General features: G+C 43.7%; 1 protein-coding gene and 1 long non-coding RNA gene across 6 annotated transcripts in view; one reads left to right on the forward strand and one right to left on the reverse strand.

The window, feature by feature from the left end:
* The window catches only part of LOC139359926 (uncharacterized), a 56,738-nt gene extending 54,925 nt beyond the window's left edge, over positions 1 to 1,813 (reverse strand). For both annotated transcript variants that reach the window (XR_011616613.1, XR_011616612.1), the window contains exon 1: positions 1,686 to 1,813. This is a non-coding gene — a long non-coding RNA (uncharacterized lncRNA). The remainder of the gene's footprint in view (positions 1 to 1,685) is intronic.
* A 204-nt stretch (positions 1,814 to 2,017) lies between these two features.
* Positions 2,018 to 17,353, forward strand: part of LOC105491209 (gigaxonin) — a 73,553-nt gene continuing 58,217 nt past the window's right edge. For all 4 annotated transcript variants that reach the window (XR_011616609.1, XR_011616610.1, XR_011616611.1 and 1 more), the window contains exon 1: positions 2,018 to 2,184. Coding sequence is in view for 1 of the 4 variants with exons in the window: in XM_011757401.2 (XP_011755703.1) it covers positions 2,018 to 2,184 (167 nt within the window). In the remaining 3 variants the exon portion in view is untranslated. The remainder of the gene's footprint in view (positions 2,185 to 17,353) is intronic.

Raw genomic sequence — 17,353 nt, forward strand, 5'->3', positions numbered from 1 at the left:
AGACCGAGGCAAGCAGATCACAAGCTCAGGAGTTCAAGACCAGCCTGGCCAACATGGTAAAAGCCCATCTCTACTGAAAATACAAAAATTAGTCAGGCATGGTGGCACACGCCTGTAGTCCCAGCTACTTGGGAGGCTGAGGCAGGAGAATCACTTGAACCCGGGAGGCGGAGGTTGCAGTGAACAGAGATTGTGCCACTGCACTCCAGCCTGGGCAATAGAGCGAGACTCCATCTCAAAAAAAAAAAAAGAAAAAGAAAATATTTTTAAACATCCACAAAAATATAGAAACAGTACAATGAATCTCCACATCCCCATTAAACATCCACAAAAATATAGAGACAGTACGACGAATCTCCACATCCCCATTACGTGGCTTTAACAATTAGTAACTTGTGGCCACTTTTGACTCATCTACACTCCCATCCGCTTCCCCATCCCTTTGTTGTGTTTTGAAGCAAATCCTAGACATCATTGCATCCGGGAATACTGAGCTGCATTTACAGAAGGAAGTGGAAATGCATGTGTCTTCCACAGCCGTTCCCTTCCCACCTATTCTTCTGCTCTGAAAACAGTTAGATACCCAGATTCCTGCCAGTGACTCCAAAGCCTTGGCTGGTCTGGGTAAATACCCAAGACTTTATTGGAGCCTCTCAGTTGGTTGAAGGAAAAGACTGGGCTGCTTCAGTGAAAATCCTATCCTGTCTTGACTGGAATGCTGGCCACATTCTTCTGGTCCGAAGTCCTCATAAAATTGCTAATTTTTTAGAGGCTTATGGAGTACCTAACGTTTGCACAAAATGGTAGCTACATTCCACACTCCCATGTGCCCCGAGCAGCCTCCAGGGAAACTTCAGATACTGTGGGGCTTGGCCTGCCAGCTGAGCTGGCCCAGAGATCCTTTCTGTCACAGCTTTGATCTTCACTGGGTTGGGAGCCTGTCTGAATCTAAACATCTGCTTCTCTACTGCCCACCCCTTCAGCATTTCCTAGCTCTCCCTGAAAGGTACAAACATGCATGCAGTTACTCAACCAGAATATTTATCCTTGACTCCCTCTCCCTCATAATTTCTTTTAAAACAATCCACCATTGTCCACCTCCCATCACCCTTTCATCCAGGTGCCCATTCCCTTCTCTTAAGTCCTGCAATACCTAAACATCGATCGCCTTTAGCACATTCATCCCCGCCTTATTCTCCACGCAGGAGCTGAGTGATCTGCACAAAACCCTCTGCTAAATACCCTTGCATGGTTCTTCACCCCTGCAGAAACTAACCTCCTTCCCACACCAAGGAGGCCCTACAAAACTTAAGGACTCCTTCGGACTTCTCCAGCTTCATCTGCCACGTCTCCTTCCTAGCCCGCAACCAAAACCATCTTTTCTGGGTCTGTTTTCTCGGGTCTTTGTGCTCTCACCTGGGCAGCTCCTTTTCTCTCATAAATAAAGCAAGCTACAGCGACTGCACCCTTGCTTCCATGCGTCATCTCATGGGTCCACAACACCACTAAAAAGTCGTTTTCATTTTGCAGACGGAGAAACTGAGGATGGGCACCTTATCCATGGCCACACAGCTAGTAAGTGGAAGAGCTGCAACCAGGATTCAAACTCGCGGCCCCAGAGGCCGCAGGCTCAACCACAGAATCCTAGCCCGCCCGCACATCCCTCCACCGCCGCAGGGACCTACCTCATCCTTCTACACCTTCCGCTGCACCCAGGCGGAGCTGGTCACGCGGGCGGAGGAAGGAGGCTTCTGATTGGCTGCCTCCAGCGGCAGGGGAGAGAGGGCGGGGAGCGACGGTGCGGGGGCGTCGCGGAGAAATGACTTCATGACGCGGCTTCTTAAAGGCGCCGGCTCAGCGCGCCGCGGATGGCACAGGCGCGTTCCGGGGGCTCCAGCTTCTGTTCAGAGCGCGGAGAGCCGGGCCGGGCGGGCGCGCGCGCGGGACTCGGCGGCTCGAGTGGTCCGGCCGGGCGGTGTCGGGAGCCGGACCCGCTGGCAGAGGAGCGGGCGCCGCGATGGCTGAGGGCAGTGCCGTGTCTGACCCTCAGCACGCCGCGCGTCTGCTGCGAGCGCTCAGCTCTTTCCGTGAGGAGTCCCGCTTCTGCGACGCGCACCTGGTCCTCGACGGGGAGGAGATCCCGGTGCAGAAGAACATCCTGGCGGCGGCCAGTCCCTATATCAGGTGGGGAGGGGGCCGCGGCGGGCGGGCGGGTGCGGCGTTGCTGCCCGGAGCCGGAGGCGGGGCGGCCGGGCCGGGCGTGGCCCCCAGACCCTGTCTCCTGTCCCCGGCGCAGGGGTCCCCGCGTCACCGTTGGCGTGGCTTCCCTCCCGGCACGCGCCGGAACCCGGCTCCGCTGACCGCGTCCCCCGGGCGGCCTCTGTGCCTTCCGGGCCCGCGCTCCCCATGGGACCCCCGCGCCCCTCGGAGTTGTCCCCGGACCCAGGCCGCGATCCCCCGCCCTGTCCCTCCCGGTTCCCAATGCGCCAGCGGGCGCCCGGCCTCGGAGACCCGGAAGCCCCCGGATCCCGTCCTGGGCCGGCCGGGACCCGCACCTGCGGGCTGGGCGAGGCCGCCCTGGGGAAGAGTCGCCCCCTCGCCCTGGCCGGGCCCGCGGTCCCAGCTGAAGTTCGCCGGCCGGTCGCCTCCGAATTCACGCTCGGGGGCTGGGCCGGCGCCGCCAACCCGGCCAGGAGCGCCCTGCCCGCTGGGAGGCCGGACCGACAGCGCCTCGCGGGGTGCTGGCAGAGAAAACCCTCTCGAAGTTCTCCTTGGGTTGGTAGTCAGATCCCCCGGGCGAAATTCTTCTCCTTGCCAAACGTGTCTTTTCCGCTCCTTTCTGGTAACTGTTTAAAAGAAGAGTTACACGTTGAAGTAAACTGTGGCGAATTCTCAGGATGCTGTTACAACCCGAGGACCGTGAGAGCCTTGCGACTAAGGGCATTTTAATACTTTAGTAAAGCAAAACTTAACCTGATTTGCCAATTCAACTAACCAGGTTAATTAAAAGGTTGATAAGACAGTGCTTATACAAGTATATCAGATCTTGCAGAAGGCTATCTTTTCTTTTAGCAACCTTCTTGCAAACTAGGTTGCTGTTTTAATAAAAGGGAAGGGGGGAATGCTAAAAACTGGAGAAACTGCCCAGTAAGCTGGTTAAATATAGGCTAATGGTAGAGAATATCACTACAATTGACAGGTCAGAAAAAGCAAAATGATGTGTATTCTTAGCGCTTTGTCCCAGCAAAACCACCACAAACGCTGCACTTTAACCTTTGAACTGGGGAGACATTTGTGCTAACTTAGAAGCAGTTCAAGCGCTCTTGTAACTTGTGGTTTCTCCTGGATTTGTTTTATAAATCCATTTGCGCTCTTTGGCCGTGAGGGGTGTGGAGTGGTGGGGGGGCGGGAGTGGGGGCTGAGGTATCATCGTTAGTACAGAATTGGGATTGCTAATGTGACAGACAGCTTCTAGCTGGCAGTTCAGAGGTTTGAGCAACCAATCTCAAATTGGAATCAGCAGACCATCTTCCCTGTTTGGGAAAATGCTGAAGAAAACTACTTTAGATGCGTTATTGTTACAGTTCTTTAAATGGCATCCGTTTGGCTTAAAAGAAGTACATTGCAAATCGCCTTGTCCTTGCTTGCTATCCTTGTTCATTTTTCTCCGTAGCACTTACCACTATGATGTACCCCGTATTTTACACATTTACGTTGATGGTCTTTCCCAACCACAGTGTGAGCTCTATGAGGTCGTGGTGTTTTGTTTTGTTTTTTGAAACGGCGTTTCATTCTTTCGCCCAGGCTGGAGTGCAGTGGTGTGATCTCGGCTCACTGCAACCTCCGCCTTCCAGTTTCACGCGATTCTCCTGCCTCAGCCTCCCAAGTAGCTGGGATTATAAACACCCACTACCACGCCCGGATAATTTTTGTATTTTTAGTAGAGACGGGGTTTTACAATGTTGGCCAGTCTGGTCTCGAACTCCTGACCTCGTGATCTGCCCTCCTCGGCCTTCCAAAGTGCTGGGATTACAGGCGTGAGCCATGGCACCCGGCGGTGTTTTCTTTTATCCACTGCTTTACTCTTTGCACCCAGAAAGAACAGTGCCTATCAGTTAATGTATTGAATGAATGACTGCCTTTCTTTCTACCACAGCAAATTCGGACATTAGCAAATTGACTCCATTACATTTTCATAGTAGATAGACACTGAGTTATACCTAATTGAGAAACGCACTGGGTTCAGAGTTTGAAGACCAGCTTTGTGCTTCCAGCTTTTACTCATGTTAGCTGTGAGTTGCTGGTAGATGACAAGGCTTCAGCTCACTAATCTGATGAGTGAGGGATAAAAATGAGTCTTCTCATTTAATCACTGACCCACCTGTGAAGAAATATGTAATAGTGTTTTGACATATCATAGGTCTGTTCCCAGGTTTTCAAAGGTAGTACCCATTGAATTAGGAAGTATCTCTAGTCCAGTTCTTTCACTTTCTAAATAAGAAAATAGGGGCTCAGTGGACTTTAGTGACTTGTGTTATGAGGTTATTAGTACTTAATGGTTGAACTAGGATTAGACTCCGAATTAATTGCACCTAGCCTTCTAACTACTCTTACCCTACCAAGTTAGAGCATCACTTGTATTTCACTGTTCTCTCTGTGTAAACTCTGTTAGCTGGCTTACAGTATCTTATAATTAAAATGCTTATCAAGCACTTTTATATACTGTCTCATTTTGGTTTCCATTTTCAACCATCTTTAAAGGCAAGGCAGATTTTTTTTTTGCATTTTGTAGGTAAACATGAATCAGTCAATACGTGTTTCATCAGTGACAGATTAATTGCTTAAAGTTTATTTGGCTTTTGAAGTGATAGAATGTCTTGAGATTTTTAAAAAATTACCAATTTCAAAGCTGTTTCAAAGTAATTTGATGAATCTGTATTACTGACTAGAAATAAATTTGTTAATTTTTTATTTTTACTGGTAATTTTAATACCAGTAATATTAGGCTTTTATAATGTATTTGTTTTGTTTGAATAGCCCTTTAGAGAATTATATTGAAACAAAATGTATATATGTATTCTAGAACTTGATGTTTCTTATCTTTCCCTTTTGAAACTTAAGCATTTAGATCTGTGATGTCATTAATCTGTGAATTGGATGTTCAAAAGTTCGGTGATCTCTGAAGTTTTATGAAATTCTGATTTTGTTTAATGTCTGTGTTTGGCCTAGTGTTGGTAACTGACATAAGTGCTGGTGTGATTCTATGGTTTAGAAGCAATGTTATGACCTGGCATGGTAGCTCACACCTGTAATCCTAGCATTATGAGAGGTGGAGGTGGGAGGATCATTTGAGGCCAGGAGTTCCAGACTAGCCTGGGCAACATAGACCCAGTGTGTACAGTAATAAATCATATACATAAAAAAAATAGGAGCAGTATTATCTGTTGCTTACTATGTGCCCAACGAAGGGAGCCAGTCCAACTCTGTCACACTGGGAATTAAAGTAACTTTGTTTGGCATACTATCTACTTAATATGGAAAAGTCTTTTGACTTACTGGTTTAATCTTTTACTCTACTTTATCTTTGATCTAGCTTTTGTTTTTCCTGCTGACTCCCTCAACAATCATACCATATTAGAAAGATTTTAAATATAAAAGGAAAAACCCAGAAAACTCAACTTTGGCAGCACACCCTCATGATCAGCTCACAGAGGACTGGCATTCCCAGGTTATGTAGAGAGCATGTGTCATGCAGCCCTAGGGTGCAGCTGCTCCAGGAAGGAGGCAGGACCTCCTGGGGTCCCTCAGCTCAGTAAATGGCATGCATGCCCCTTTCCCAGCATGCTCCTTTCCCAAAGCTTTTCCTCCTTTTGGTTCCTGGGTGAGATTTTCTCTTTGGTTTGTTGGGGAAACTAAACCAAAAGTAGTTGACAGGCTGGGCACAGTGGCTCATGGCTGTAATTACAGCACTTTGGGAGGCTAAGGCAGGAGGATCCCTTGACCCCAGGAGTTCCAGGATGCAGTGAGTTATGACTGCCACTGCACTGCAGCGTGTCTGGGCGACAGAGTGAGACCCTGTCTCTTAGGTTAAAAAAAAAAAAAAGTAGCTAACAACCTTATAAGAATGGCAAAACTGAATTCGTAGTCATAAGCACCCACAGAGTCTTTCCTTTCTCAGCAACTCTGAGACCTTCCGGGGAAAGCTCCCTGGCGCTTGCAGGAAATTTATTTTTCTTTTGAGTATTACAGTTTGCTCTGCTTCATGTCTGAGGCTCTTCCGATTCTGGCACAGTCCCATTGATCTGATGCAAAGTTCAGACCCATTTCTCTCCAGAGCTGTGGTTCTTGGGGAGTAATGTGTGTGAAAAGGATTTGAAAGTGTACTGCTATGACATTGTGGTGGCTCTGTACAGGTTCCCAGTCCTGTGGTCACTTGTAAAATTTAGGGTTTTCTTGAAACCTATTGCAACAAAAGTTTGTTTAGCTTTCAGTCCTGGAGAGAAAAAGAAAAAAAGATTCCTAAGATTTTTAGATCCTATGATGAGTCAGCTAAGAATGTAAATGGCTTTTTTTCCCCCTCTTATTTTTTGAGGTCTAGTGAGGATAGAGTGAGACGTTGGGCCTCAAATCCAGCCTAGGTCATCGTGAGCAAATTTTCTGGGCTCTAGCTTCCTTATCTGTCAATTGAGGTAGTTGGGCTACATGGACAGCAAATCCCCTTTAAGTCTAAGTTATGTAGCTCTGTGCTATTTTTGTTTTGCCTCTCGTGTATGTGTTGTGAGGAGGAGGACCTGTTTCTGTTTTTATAGCTTTATTGTATCATTTAAAGTTTTGTTTTATGTTAATGTTAAAGCATTTCTCTTCCCCTGTCATATAGAACTTTATTGGATATTCCGTTGTATAAATCCAGGCCTGTAGAGTTGTATCGCAACAAGCATTTGTTTTATGCTGTTAATCTGGGTATGTTCCAAGGCTTAATTATTGATGAGCCTGTTTTGCCATTTAAATATGAAGTTTGACTCATAGATGATGCTGATGAAACTACTTAAGGAAACCAATATGATCTCTGTAGGAGGTCCAAGTTTCATAGTAACATGGACATTATTATTATTATTATTTTGAATATCTGAAACATACACTGTAGTTTAATGTCACATGGGCACTAAAGTCCATGAGTACTATGTGGTGTGTGCAGAGGCTGCTTTTCATTCCCAGTTTACTTTTCTTGATTAATTTATATGAATAACTGCACAGCCTCTTTTTAGATTCTTTGCTTCCCTGTTAATGCTGAAAATACACTACCGAGGCAGCAGCATCTACTAAGCGTTCCCTGGTAATGAAAGTCTGGCTGTGAAGCAAAGTGATTTCGCAGTAATGCTCAGTTAATAATGTTTTGCTTACTTTACAATATTTTCATAATCTTTTCTCCGCTTGTGCTTCGAGTTGATAGTCTTCCATAGCAGCTCCCGAATGATTGTCATAAGGATCTTGAATAGTGATTGTAGCCTGTGAAGTTTCTTAGTGCTCAGGGGTTAGAAGCTCCAATTTCTGAGTCTCTTTTCAAATCCTGAGCCCTCTTAAAATCAAATTGACATTACCTATTTCTTGTACTCTTATGGTGATGGAAAATAAGCTGGGCCTGAGTCTCTTTTAAGGGATCTAGACTTCGTTTTTATCTACTTATTATAAGGCATTCCTAACAACTACTCAGAAGATGAAATTTGTCCAGAAGGTCTTGATAGTTAAATGGTTCTCAATGATTTTCCTTTTCTTTTTTGCCTTTTTTCTTTTTTGTAATCACAACCGTGTTTGATTAAACCCTATTCTTACTGAGTTTTTCAAAAGTGATAATAACTATGTTCAGTTTCAGAAGATCAAAGACATATTTTATCCAGGCTTCTAAGGAAACTGAGCACTTGTAAATTTCAGTTTAACACAGATTACTCATGTCAGTTTAAAGATGTTTGTTTATTTTATATAACACAGTGGTTGTCACTATTGGTAGTAGTAGATGTTCTAATTCTGGGAGGTTTTTGGAAGGTTTCAAATGATGAAACAAATCAATAAAATTCTTGTTAGACTAATGACTCTAGCATAAAGGGAAGTGTGGGGTGTTCAGATTTATCATAGAACTTTCCCGAGGATTGTTACTGTGAGTAATAGTAATGTAATAGAAGTAAACCTAGCTCTGGTTAATTTCTCTAGTGGGTAAGTCCTCACTCGTTTACCTATACTGTTTTTACTTCTGCCTCTTATTATAGTTTGCATTTTCTCCTGTGACGTCTCCTTCAATGTTCTTAAATTAGTTTTTGTTATATAATTTAGGATTGAAGTAAAATGCTCTTCCACATAGAAATTCTGGTTCCTGGCCGGGCGTGGTGGCTCAAGCCTGTAATCCTAGCACTTTGGGAGGCCGAGGCGGGCGGATCACGAGGTCAGGAGATCGAGACCATCCTGGCTGACACGGTGAAACCCCGTCTCTACTAAAAAATACAAAAAACTAGCCGGGCGAGGTGACGGGCGCCTGTAGTCCCAGCTACTGGGGAGGCTGAGGCAGGAGAATGGCGTGAACCCGGGAGGCGGAGCTTGCAGTGAGCTGAGATCCGGCCACTGCACTCCAGCCTGGGCGGCAGAGCGAGACTCCGTCTCAAAAAAAAAAAAAAAAAGAAATTCTGGTTCCTTAGGATTTATATTTGGATGATATAGACTAAGCATCCAGTTTATAAAACCGCCTTATCCATTGTTTAAAGTGTTAACGAGTTCTTATGATATCAAAGTGGGACTTAAAATCTATTTATAATTTGTAAAGAAAACATAATTAGGACAAATAAGGGTTCCTTTGGCCTATGAGTGCCATGCAGTAAGTTCTTCACAGGGTTGCATCATCCTTCTGAAAGATACAAGACTATCATTTTGTGTACTAAAGCTGTAATATAAATGAATGATTTGTGAGTTTGAATTCTGGATTAAGGGTGGAGATGCGGGGGTGTGGGGTGTGACAAGTGGCAGACTATGGTTGCGACCTTGCATTTGAGTGCTTCCCGTGGGTTCTCTGCCTCCTAAGCCACAATGAATCCAAAGAAGGAAGAAAATCAAAGGCTCAGGTAAAGGTGGCAGCTCTGGCTCTGTGGAGCATAAAGATTCTATGTGCATCTAGATGCCTGGACACTCTGCCAGAGTTCCTGATCCTGGTGCTCGGAAAAGCAGAGTTAAATCATCTTCCTAAGTACTTAGGGCCAGAGAGTGACTTAGCCATAGAATGATGGTCAGATGTTTGCTGCATCCATTTCTCTCTGGGAATAAATGGTGAATGCCCTAATTTCTCATAAAATTGTTACAGAAATACTGCGAAATAGAAATACGTAGTGCTTTGCCATTTGCTATTATAGTGAAGGGATTTGGACTTTTCCTCTGTTCAAATAAATTAGAAAAATGGGATACTTAGGGAAAATAAGATATTGGCGAAATGTTTTGTTAGTTATCTCCAGTGTTCACCACATACACAGGAGATAAGACATCTCAGCAGCGGGTAGGTACCAGCAAGATGATGGCAACCAACTGGCAAGGCCACTGCCCTCCATTTCAGTAGAGTAAAGCCTAGAGGGCTTTCTGCCAGTAAAGCCCTAGATATGCCAATGCATATCATAAATGGAAGATGGGAGGACTAGTTTTTAAAAGGTGACTGTTGAATAATGGAATATAGACCAATTAAATATCTTTGGGGTTTTTTTGAAGTTGAGTTTTTATAGAAACTTAAATGTAAGGCCGGGCGCGGTGGCTCAAGCCTGTAATCCCAGCACTTTGGGAGGCCGAGGCGGGCGGATCACAAGGTCAGGAGATCGAGACCACAGTGAAACCCCGTCTCTACTAAAAATACAAAAAATTAGCCGGGCGCGGTGGCGGGCGCCTGTAGTCCCAGCTACTCAGGAGGCTGAGGCAGGAGAATGGCGTGAACCGAGGAGGCGGAAGGAGGCGGAGCTTGCAGTGAGCCGAGATCGCGCCACTGCACTCCAGCCTGGGCAACAGCGTGAGACTCCGTCTCAAAAAAAAAAAAAAAAGAAACTTAAATGTATATTTTTGCTCGTAGATACTTTGTGGTTCTCTCAACTACAAAGTGTTTCTGTTTTTAAGAACAATTTTAAAGACCATTTGATGCTTGTGATTTTTATGGTAACATATTAATATGAGTAGATATATTTTGAAACGTAGTTTTATGGTCATATTAGCATTCATCAGTAACAACTGCCTACACCTCTGAATAATATTAAATTGTTTAATTACTGAGCTCAAAATATTTGCACTTTTGTTACTTAAATTGTTTATATTGATCAGTCCCTGAATTGTAAGACACTTCATACTGAAACCTCACATTTAGGCTGTGAGTTTGATATGAGTCTTCTGACCCACAGAGAACATTTGCTAGAAGTGAAGCCAGAAGTTTAAGGACAGTGGGATTTTGAAGGACGATGAAAATCCTTAGAAAGGCCCCTGATATTCGTGTTTGCCATTCTTCTCTCCATGCCACAGCGCCTAGTCTACTTCAGTGATGGAGCTGGAAGCCAGCAGGACCCATTGGCTAATTATATAGTCTTCCATTTGGTTAGTCAAGGGAATAGTTTCCCACAACTTCTAGCTTCTCTTCCTTACATGAAAGTTGGTACAGGGATTTGACACTTACTATAACAGATGAGAGACTTCTCTCGGGATTTTTGGTGGGTTGGTTTGTTCTTCTGCTTGGGCTCCTTAACAGCTACTGTCTTGTGCTACCAAAGCTATCAACTTTATTTCCCGCCTAAAAATTGTAACCCCAGCTGTTGGTAGGAAAGGAATGGACATCTCATTTTTATCACCCGCTGAGTGGGGGGCGTGAGCAAAATAAGTTACCATTTCCTTTATTTACAGGCTTCTTTCATAGTGATTAGAAAAGGGGTTATGAAAATATTCACCGTCATCACAGGTCTTGGGACATCCTTAAGAAATGTCATCAGTGCCTTAACCCATATGCTGTGGGGATGTGTTTACCAACAGTAGATTACAGTTCAAGAATTAGCATTGTCTAAGGTTACTGAGATATACTGTGCATTGTTTCTTCACAGTAAAGGGGCCTTATATATAATTAGGGTGTTGTTTAGGGAGTTGATTACAGGTGTAGTAGTTCAACACATGCAGAGGAGATAACTGGAGACATCTCAGCAGTGGCTGTGTACTAGCAAGATAGCAGCAACCAACTGGCAAGGCCACTGCCCTCCTGGAGCCTCCATTTCAGTCACTTACAGAGGATTGCGCCTTCCGGGATTCCATCCTCTTGTACTGCCTGCCACTGGAGCATGTATTCAGTGATCTCCCACAAAGAGTATCAAAACTAACACAGTATGTGGAGACCTATGTCAGTCTATTTATTTTTCTATCTCTGTGGGGCCGGAGAAGGAAATAAACATAAAACTAAAGATTTAAAGATTATGTTCGATTGCACTTATTTTTTTTTTAGAACATCCCTGTGTTATGGGTAGTTTCAGAATCTCAAAAATGAGCAGAGAATAGATTTGCTGTGTTTATCAGAGTAGACACTTCTGATAGTCTGCCCTAAAAGAATTTAATTGGCTGATTTAACCATTTACTATTATAGTAGTTACCGCAATTAATCACATTTACAGAAACGACTTTCTTTAAGTAGAGAACATCAGTTCTTGGCTAAGCCTCTCTAATATGCTCGTTTGTTCATTGACCTTTCTAGATGGGGTGCCAGCATCCATGGGGGCTACCTGGGAAGGTGAGTGGTAAAGAGATCTAATTACAAAGCCATATGAGTGCACTGAAGGAAGTCCACAGAGGATGGGCATGGCTGCCGCTGTGGCCTGGGTGACGGGATCTCTGCTCCGAGGTGGTGCCATTGAAGCTGAGATCTGAGGAAGGAAGAGGCCTAGGCACGAGAAGAGCAGGGGGAGGCACCAGGACCAGGGGTGGCACCAGGACCAGGTCAGGCCTCTCTGGGAACAGAGCATCACATACCTGGGAGTGGTGAGGAAAGGGTGGGATGGCATCGACACAGATGAGAGGCTGGGAAGGCCTGTGGTCCCTGAGTTAGAGCTGGCATTTAGACTGCTTCCAAAGAAGATGAAACTTCTGCTGCCGCGTGGAGCTGGCTGGGGAGGTGGTGGGGTGTAAGAAAGGGACAAAAATGCAATTTATGGCATAGTTGAGTCTGATAGAGAATTTAGGCTTTTTCTAAATCCAGGGGCTATGGATGGGCAGTGATGTATTCTAAAAGAGGAATATAGCATCTTGTTTGTACATTGTTTTAAAGTCACTCCAATGTATTGCTGCTGGGTGTGCTCTATAAAAGCCAAGAGTGGAATCAGTGGCCATTTCAGCGGGCACTGCAGTTGTTCAGATGGAAAGTGGGATGGCCTAGGCCAGGGTTTGGCAGTGGAGGTGGACACAGCAGCTGGATTACAGACATTTGGCACCAAGACATGTTGGTGAGGAAAAGGGCAGACCAGGGATGGCTCACAGCCAAGGATGGCTCCCAGGCATGCTGTCGCCTTCTTCATCGTCACCAACAGATGATGTTCATCACACTTACTGTGGGCATTAAAGTCAGGACAGTGTAGAAAGATTAGTGAAATACAGAGTCTGCTCTCAAGTTTTACAGCTTAGTTGTGAAAAAACAGAGTATAGAACAAAAGCTATTTTAATTATACAGATACTTCTAGCTGTAGGAATTGTGAAGGGAAGAACTACTTGGACGATCACATATGGAGGAAATGGTATTTGAACACAGCCTTGGAGAGGATGAGTAGGAGTAGGGTGGGTGAAAGGGGACAGCAGGGCCATTGAGGCAGAACAAAGGATAAATGTAGGAACATCAGGCACATGTTCAGGGTAGTGAATAGAAACAGTGGCTGGGAGGAAGGTAAGACATATTCTAGCATGCCGGGTTATTGGTTTAGATTTTTACTTTATCATCAGTTGGTGATCATGAAAGACTAGTACTATGCTGAAGCCCTACTTTAAGAAGGTATTTAGTTGCTGTGTATCTACAGGACCAGGAAGGGATGAACATGGAGCTACTAGACCGATTGAGAGCAGCACACTGGGACAGTGTCCTAGGCACCAAGGTGGCAGTGGGTCTCCAGAATTAGGGAGGAAATCAACTGAATGCTGATTGAACATGAGAACTAAGAATGAAGAAAAAAGAGAGAACAGGTTTTGAGCCTGGCTGCCTAGGGAAAGTCGCAGAGATAACAGTCTGTCTTAGATGTGTTGAATTTGAGTTAACATTGCTGTTTAAACACCTTAATTATATTCTTCTAGTCCTTGACAGCTCTGCAGAGTACTTCACCTGTCTGTGAATGTGTTTTGCTTTCTGCATGTGTTTCTTGTCTCTCTGCCTTCCTTGACTTCCTACTCTTGCTTGGCAGATAATTTCATATTCATCCTTCAAGGCCCAGTTCAAGTATCTCTTTCTCTGTAAGATTTTTCCAACTCTGCCAAATAATCACTCCCTCCAGCAGGCTCCTTTAGTTCATGGTGTGTGCCTCCAGCAAGGCGTGCATCATTGCCTTTCATTTAGTGTGGAAAACCAGTAGACATATGGACTGGGTAATTTTCAAGCCATCATCTTTTATGTCCAGGGCCTGGGGCACTCAGTCCGTAAGCAGAACTTTCATATGTAAGATAATTGAGTTGGCCGGTCGCCGTGGCTCACGCCTATAATCCCAGCACTTTGGGAGGCCAAGGCAGGCGGATCACCTGAGGTCAGGAGTTCGAGACCAGCCTGACCAACATGGAGAAACACCGTCTCTACTAAAAATACAAAAAAGAAATTAGCCGGGCGTGGTGGCACATGCCTGTAATCCCAGCTACTCGGGAGGCTGAGGCAGGAGAAGTGTTTGAACCCGGGAGGCGGAGGTTGCAGTGAGCCGAGATCGCACTGTTGCATTCTAGCCTGGGCAACAAGAGTGAAACTCCGTCTCAAAAAAAAAAAAAAAAGATAATTGAGTTGTCTGTGATACGTATGTACAGTCAGCATTGCTTAATGGCACCAATACATTCTGAGAAATACATCATGGGGCAATTTTGTCACTGTTCGAACATCACAGAGTGTACAAACCTAGAGGGCATAGCCTACTACATGCCTGGACTATCTGGTGTAGTCTGTTGCTCCCAGGCCACAGACCTATACAGCATATGACTGTACTGAACACTGTAGGCAGTTTTAACACAGCAGTAAGTATATTTTGTGTATCTAAACATAGAAAAACCACAGTAAAAATACGGCACGATAATCTTACGGGTCCACTGTTGTATATGCTATCCATCAGGGACTGAAACGTCATTACATGGTGCATGACTGTCCTGCCGAAAAAAGTAAAAGGTCAGAGTTCAGGATGCTGAATATACTACTTCCAAGTAAAGTTGAACTTTCTGCCATAACATTTTAGTATGTAGCTGAATACGTTTGTGGGGTAGGGCAAAGGGACAGAATAAACCATTTTACAACAGAGTTTAGAGTCTTAATTCTGGACTGTTTTAGATGGCATGGTCAGCTCCCACGATTTCAATTTCTGATGCCAAGAAAGCTGAGAGAAGAAGAGACCGAATTCTTTATTCAGAAAGAGTAGCTCCGATGAGAGAGCGTTTTGTCTCAACATGACTAAAGAATTAATTGAGAAGCATTCATTTCCTTGACAACATTTTGGAAGGCATTTTCAGCTTCAAGTTGTTTGGAGAAGTTATAGCAGTGGATTATAAATTAAGGAGGCGCCAGAAGCAAAAAGGTGGTTTTCAGACGGAGCTTAAAGATGCTAACGGGAAGTTCATCCTGGAGCTGCCTCTCTTTTATTAAAGGGAACTGGAGGGGTGTGTTGGGGGCTGTAGTTTTTGTTTCCCCTACGCCCACTATCTGCTTTCTAAAAAAGGAAAAAGGAGGCAGTCTCTTAACACTCACTTAATGCCTCGGTTTGAACTACACAAAAAGGACGAGTACAAAGACAATGATAAATTCACATGAATTCCTGCCTTCCTTTTGGATTCATTTAGGAGGTCTACTTTCTTCGAAAAGGCACAACATTTTATCTTCCTTGTAACTCTCTACATTGGGCAAGAGAAAATGGAAAGTGAGTAGAAACGTGAACTCACTTCTGAAATATGGAGCTCTTATGGTATCTAAAGTGCTGCTTGTGTACTGTAGCAAAAAAAAAAAAAAAAAAAAAAAAAAAAAGATGAGCCTGTTTTTAATTAGATAGGGGAGACTTATAAGAGTACCCCCCAGAGTGAAGGGGCTTGTTCTTGAGATGCTCATTTGCATGGGGTCTTAAGGTTAGGTAGAAAGAGCCTCTGAATAGCCTCTGAAATAGAACACCAAAGTAGAAAATCTAGAACTGTTTGACAGGTTGTGGCATGAATACCTTTCTTTTATGTACCTTTCCAAAAGGTCAGGGTGTGACCAGAACAAGGAACCAGGCTTGTTTCATTCAAGCAGAATTTCTTGGCTTCACAAGTTGCTGCATCATCATTTTAATCGTCTTTGAACTCTTAAAATTTTAACATGCATTTTCAAAACTTGTCTTATAAGAGAAAAATTTTATTGACTGCTTCACTTTCAAAATTACATGAACTGGATTTACATTTTAAAAATCTATTTTATACACACAAAAAAATGGGAAATTACACTGGAGCTTAGTTTATGTTGCCCTCAATTTCTGAACAGTGTACTTAATGTATAGTTACAGTTGAAGTAGTTGAAATCTATATTTACATATTATTTACGGTTCATCTTTTTACTTGAATTCATTTTACATCTGTCTCGTATCTCAGTGTAATGCCCATAGTTGTCATTTTTAATAGCTGTTATTATGTCATATTACTGTTTCATATTATATGCTTCAGAAATGTCATTCCATTTGCCATTTAATTTGTAGGGTTTTTTCCTTCTGAATCATGACACCATAAACAAATCAGAAAAAGAGTTTGGGTTCTTTTTGTATTTTTTGTGAGTACAGGTAAACCTACTTTGGAGACTATATCCCAGGTCTGAAGATAGAAACAGATTTGTTGTTTGTTACATGAAGCCAGGTTACTGTCCAGGAAAACTGTCTTATCATATAAAGACCCTAGCAGTGTGTGTCTTACTTATGTTTTTTTTTTTTAGATCTGTCACCATTTTTTAAGATCTATCAGCATTACTTCATCACTTTTGGAAATGATTTCTCAAAAATTGTTATTTCACATTTCTGTTAGACTGGATTTTTAAATGTTGTGTGTTTGCTATTGTAAAAACATTCAGAGCAGGGATTGGCAGACTTTTTCTCTGAAGGGTCAGAAATAATTTTGTGCTTTGCAAGCCCCGTGGTCTTGGTCACATATTCTTCTTTGTTTTTGTTTTAACATCCTTTTAAAAATATAACAACCATTTCTATCTCCATGGCTAAACAGGCAGCAGGTTGTAATTTGTCACCCTTTCATCTACAGTATTAGATTTTTTAAAATCTGGGCATAAAATCTTGTAACTCTGAAGATCATGTTTAAAACGCTAATTAGACCTAATGATGAATTATATGCCAGTCTTATGTAGAGCAAAGATTGATAGTCAAGGCCTATCCTCCCTGACTCTCTCATCTCCTCTTCCTCCACCCTTTTTCTCCTGTTGTTTATTCTCTTCCTTCTCCTCTATATTTTTTCCTTCTCTCCTGGATTCTTTGCCCCAGCAGAAAAGTCTGCTCATCTTTCCCAATGCCTGGCATGTAGGAGATGTGCAAATGTTGAACAAACGCATCTGTTAAAAGCAAACAGAGGAAGCATAGATTCATTCAGGGCAACTGGAATCGGTGTTCCTGGGTTGCAGCCCTCAAATGTGGCCAGATAAACTCTCTACTTATATTGGAAAAAAAAGAAAAAAGCAAACATCCTCTTCTAACAAGTGCATAATTTCCCAGAGCTTGCAGCCAGGCTTCTTGAAAGAATAATATCTCTATCTTGTGCACAGTCTCGGTTCCTGGTTTTTGTTCAATCTGCAGTTAGGCTTATGTCTTACGACTCCATTAAAACTGTTCTTTAAAAAATTGCTATGTATAATTGCCAAATCAAGTGAAAACGTATTTATCTTGACCTGTCTGCTGTATTTATCACTGTTAGATCTTTTTGTTAATACGTTTTGTTGATACTCAGTCTCCCAAGGCTTCTATGGCACCTTTTGTCCCATGTTGCCCACAGCTTGCTTTTCTAGCTCTCCTCCTCATCTGTTCCTATTCCTTGATTAGGCATAAGATTCCATCCTCACCCTGCACTCTCCCATGGTGATCTCATCCACCCCAGAGATGCTACTGCCTTGACCTCTCTCCTGAGCTCCACA

Source organism: Macaca nemestrina, chromosome 18 (assembly GCF_043159975.1).
Source record: "Macaca nemestrina isolate mMacNem1 chromosome 18, mMacNem.hap1, whole genome shotgun sequence".
Taxonomy (NCBI): domain Eukaryota; kingdom Metazoa; phylum Chordata; class Mammalia; order Primates; family Cercopithecidae; genus Macaca; species Macaca nemestrina.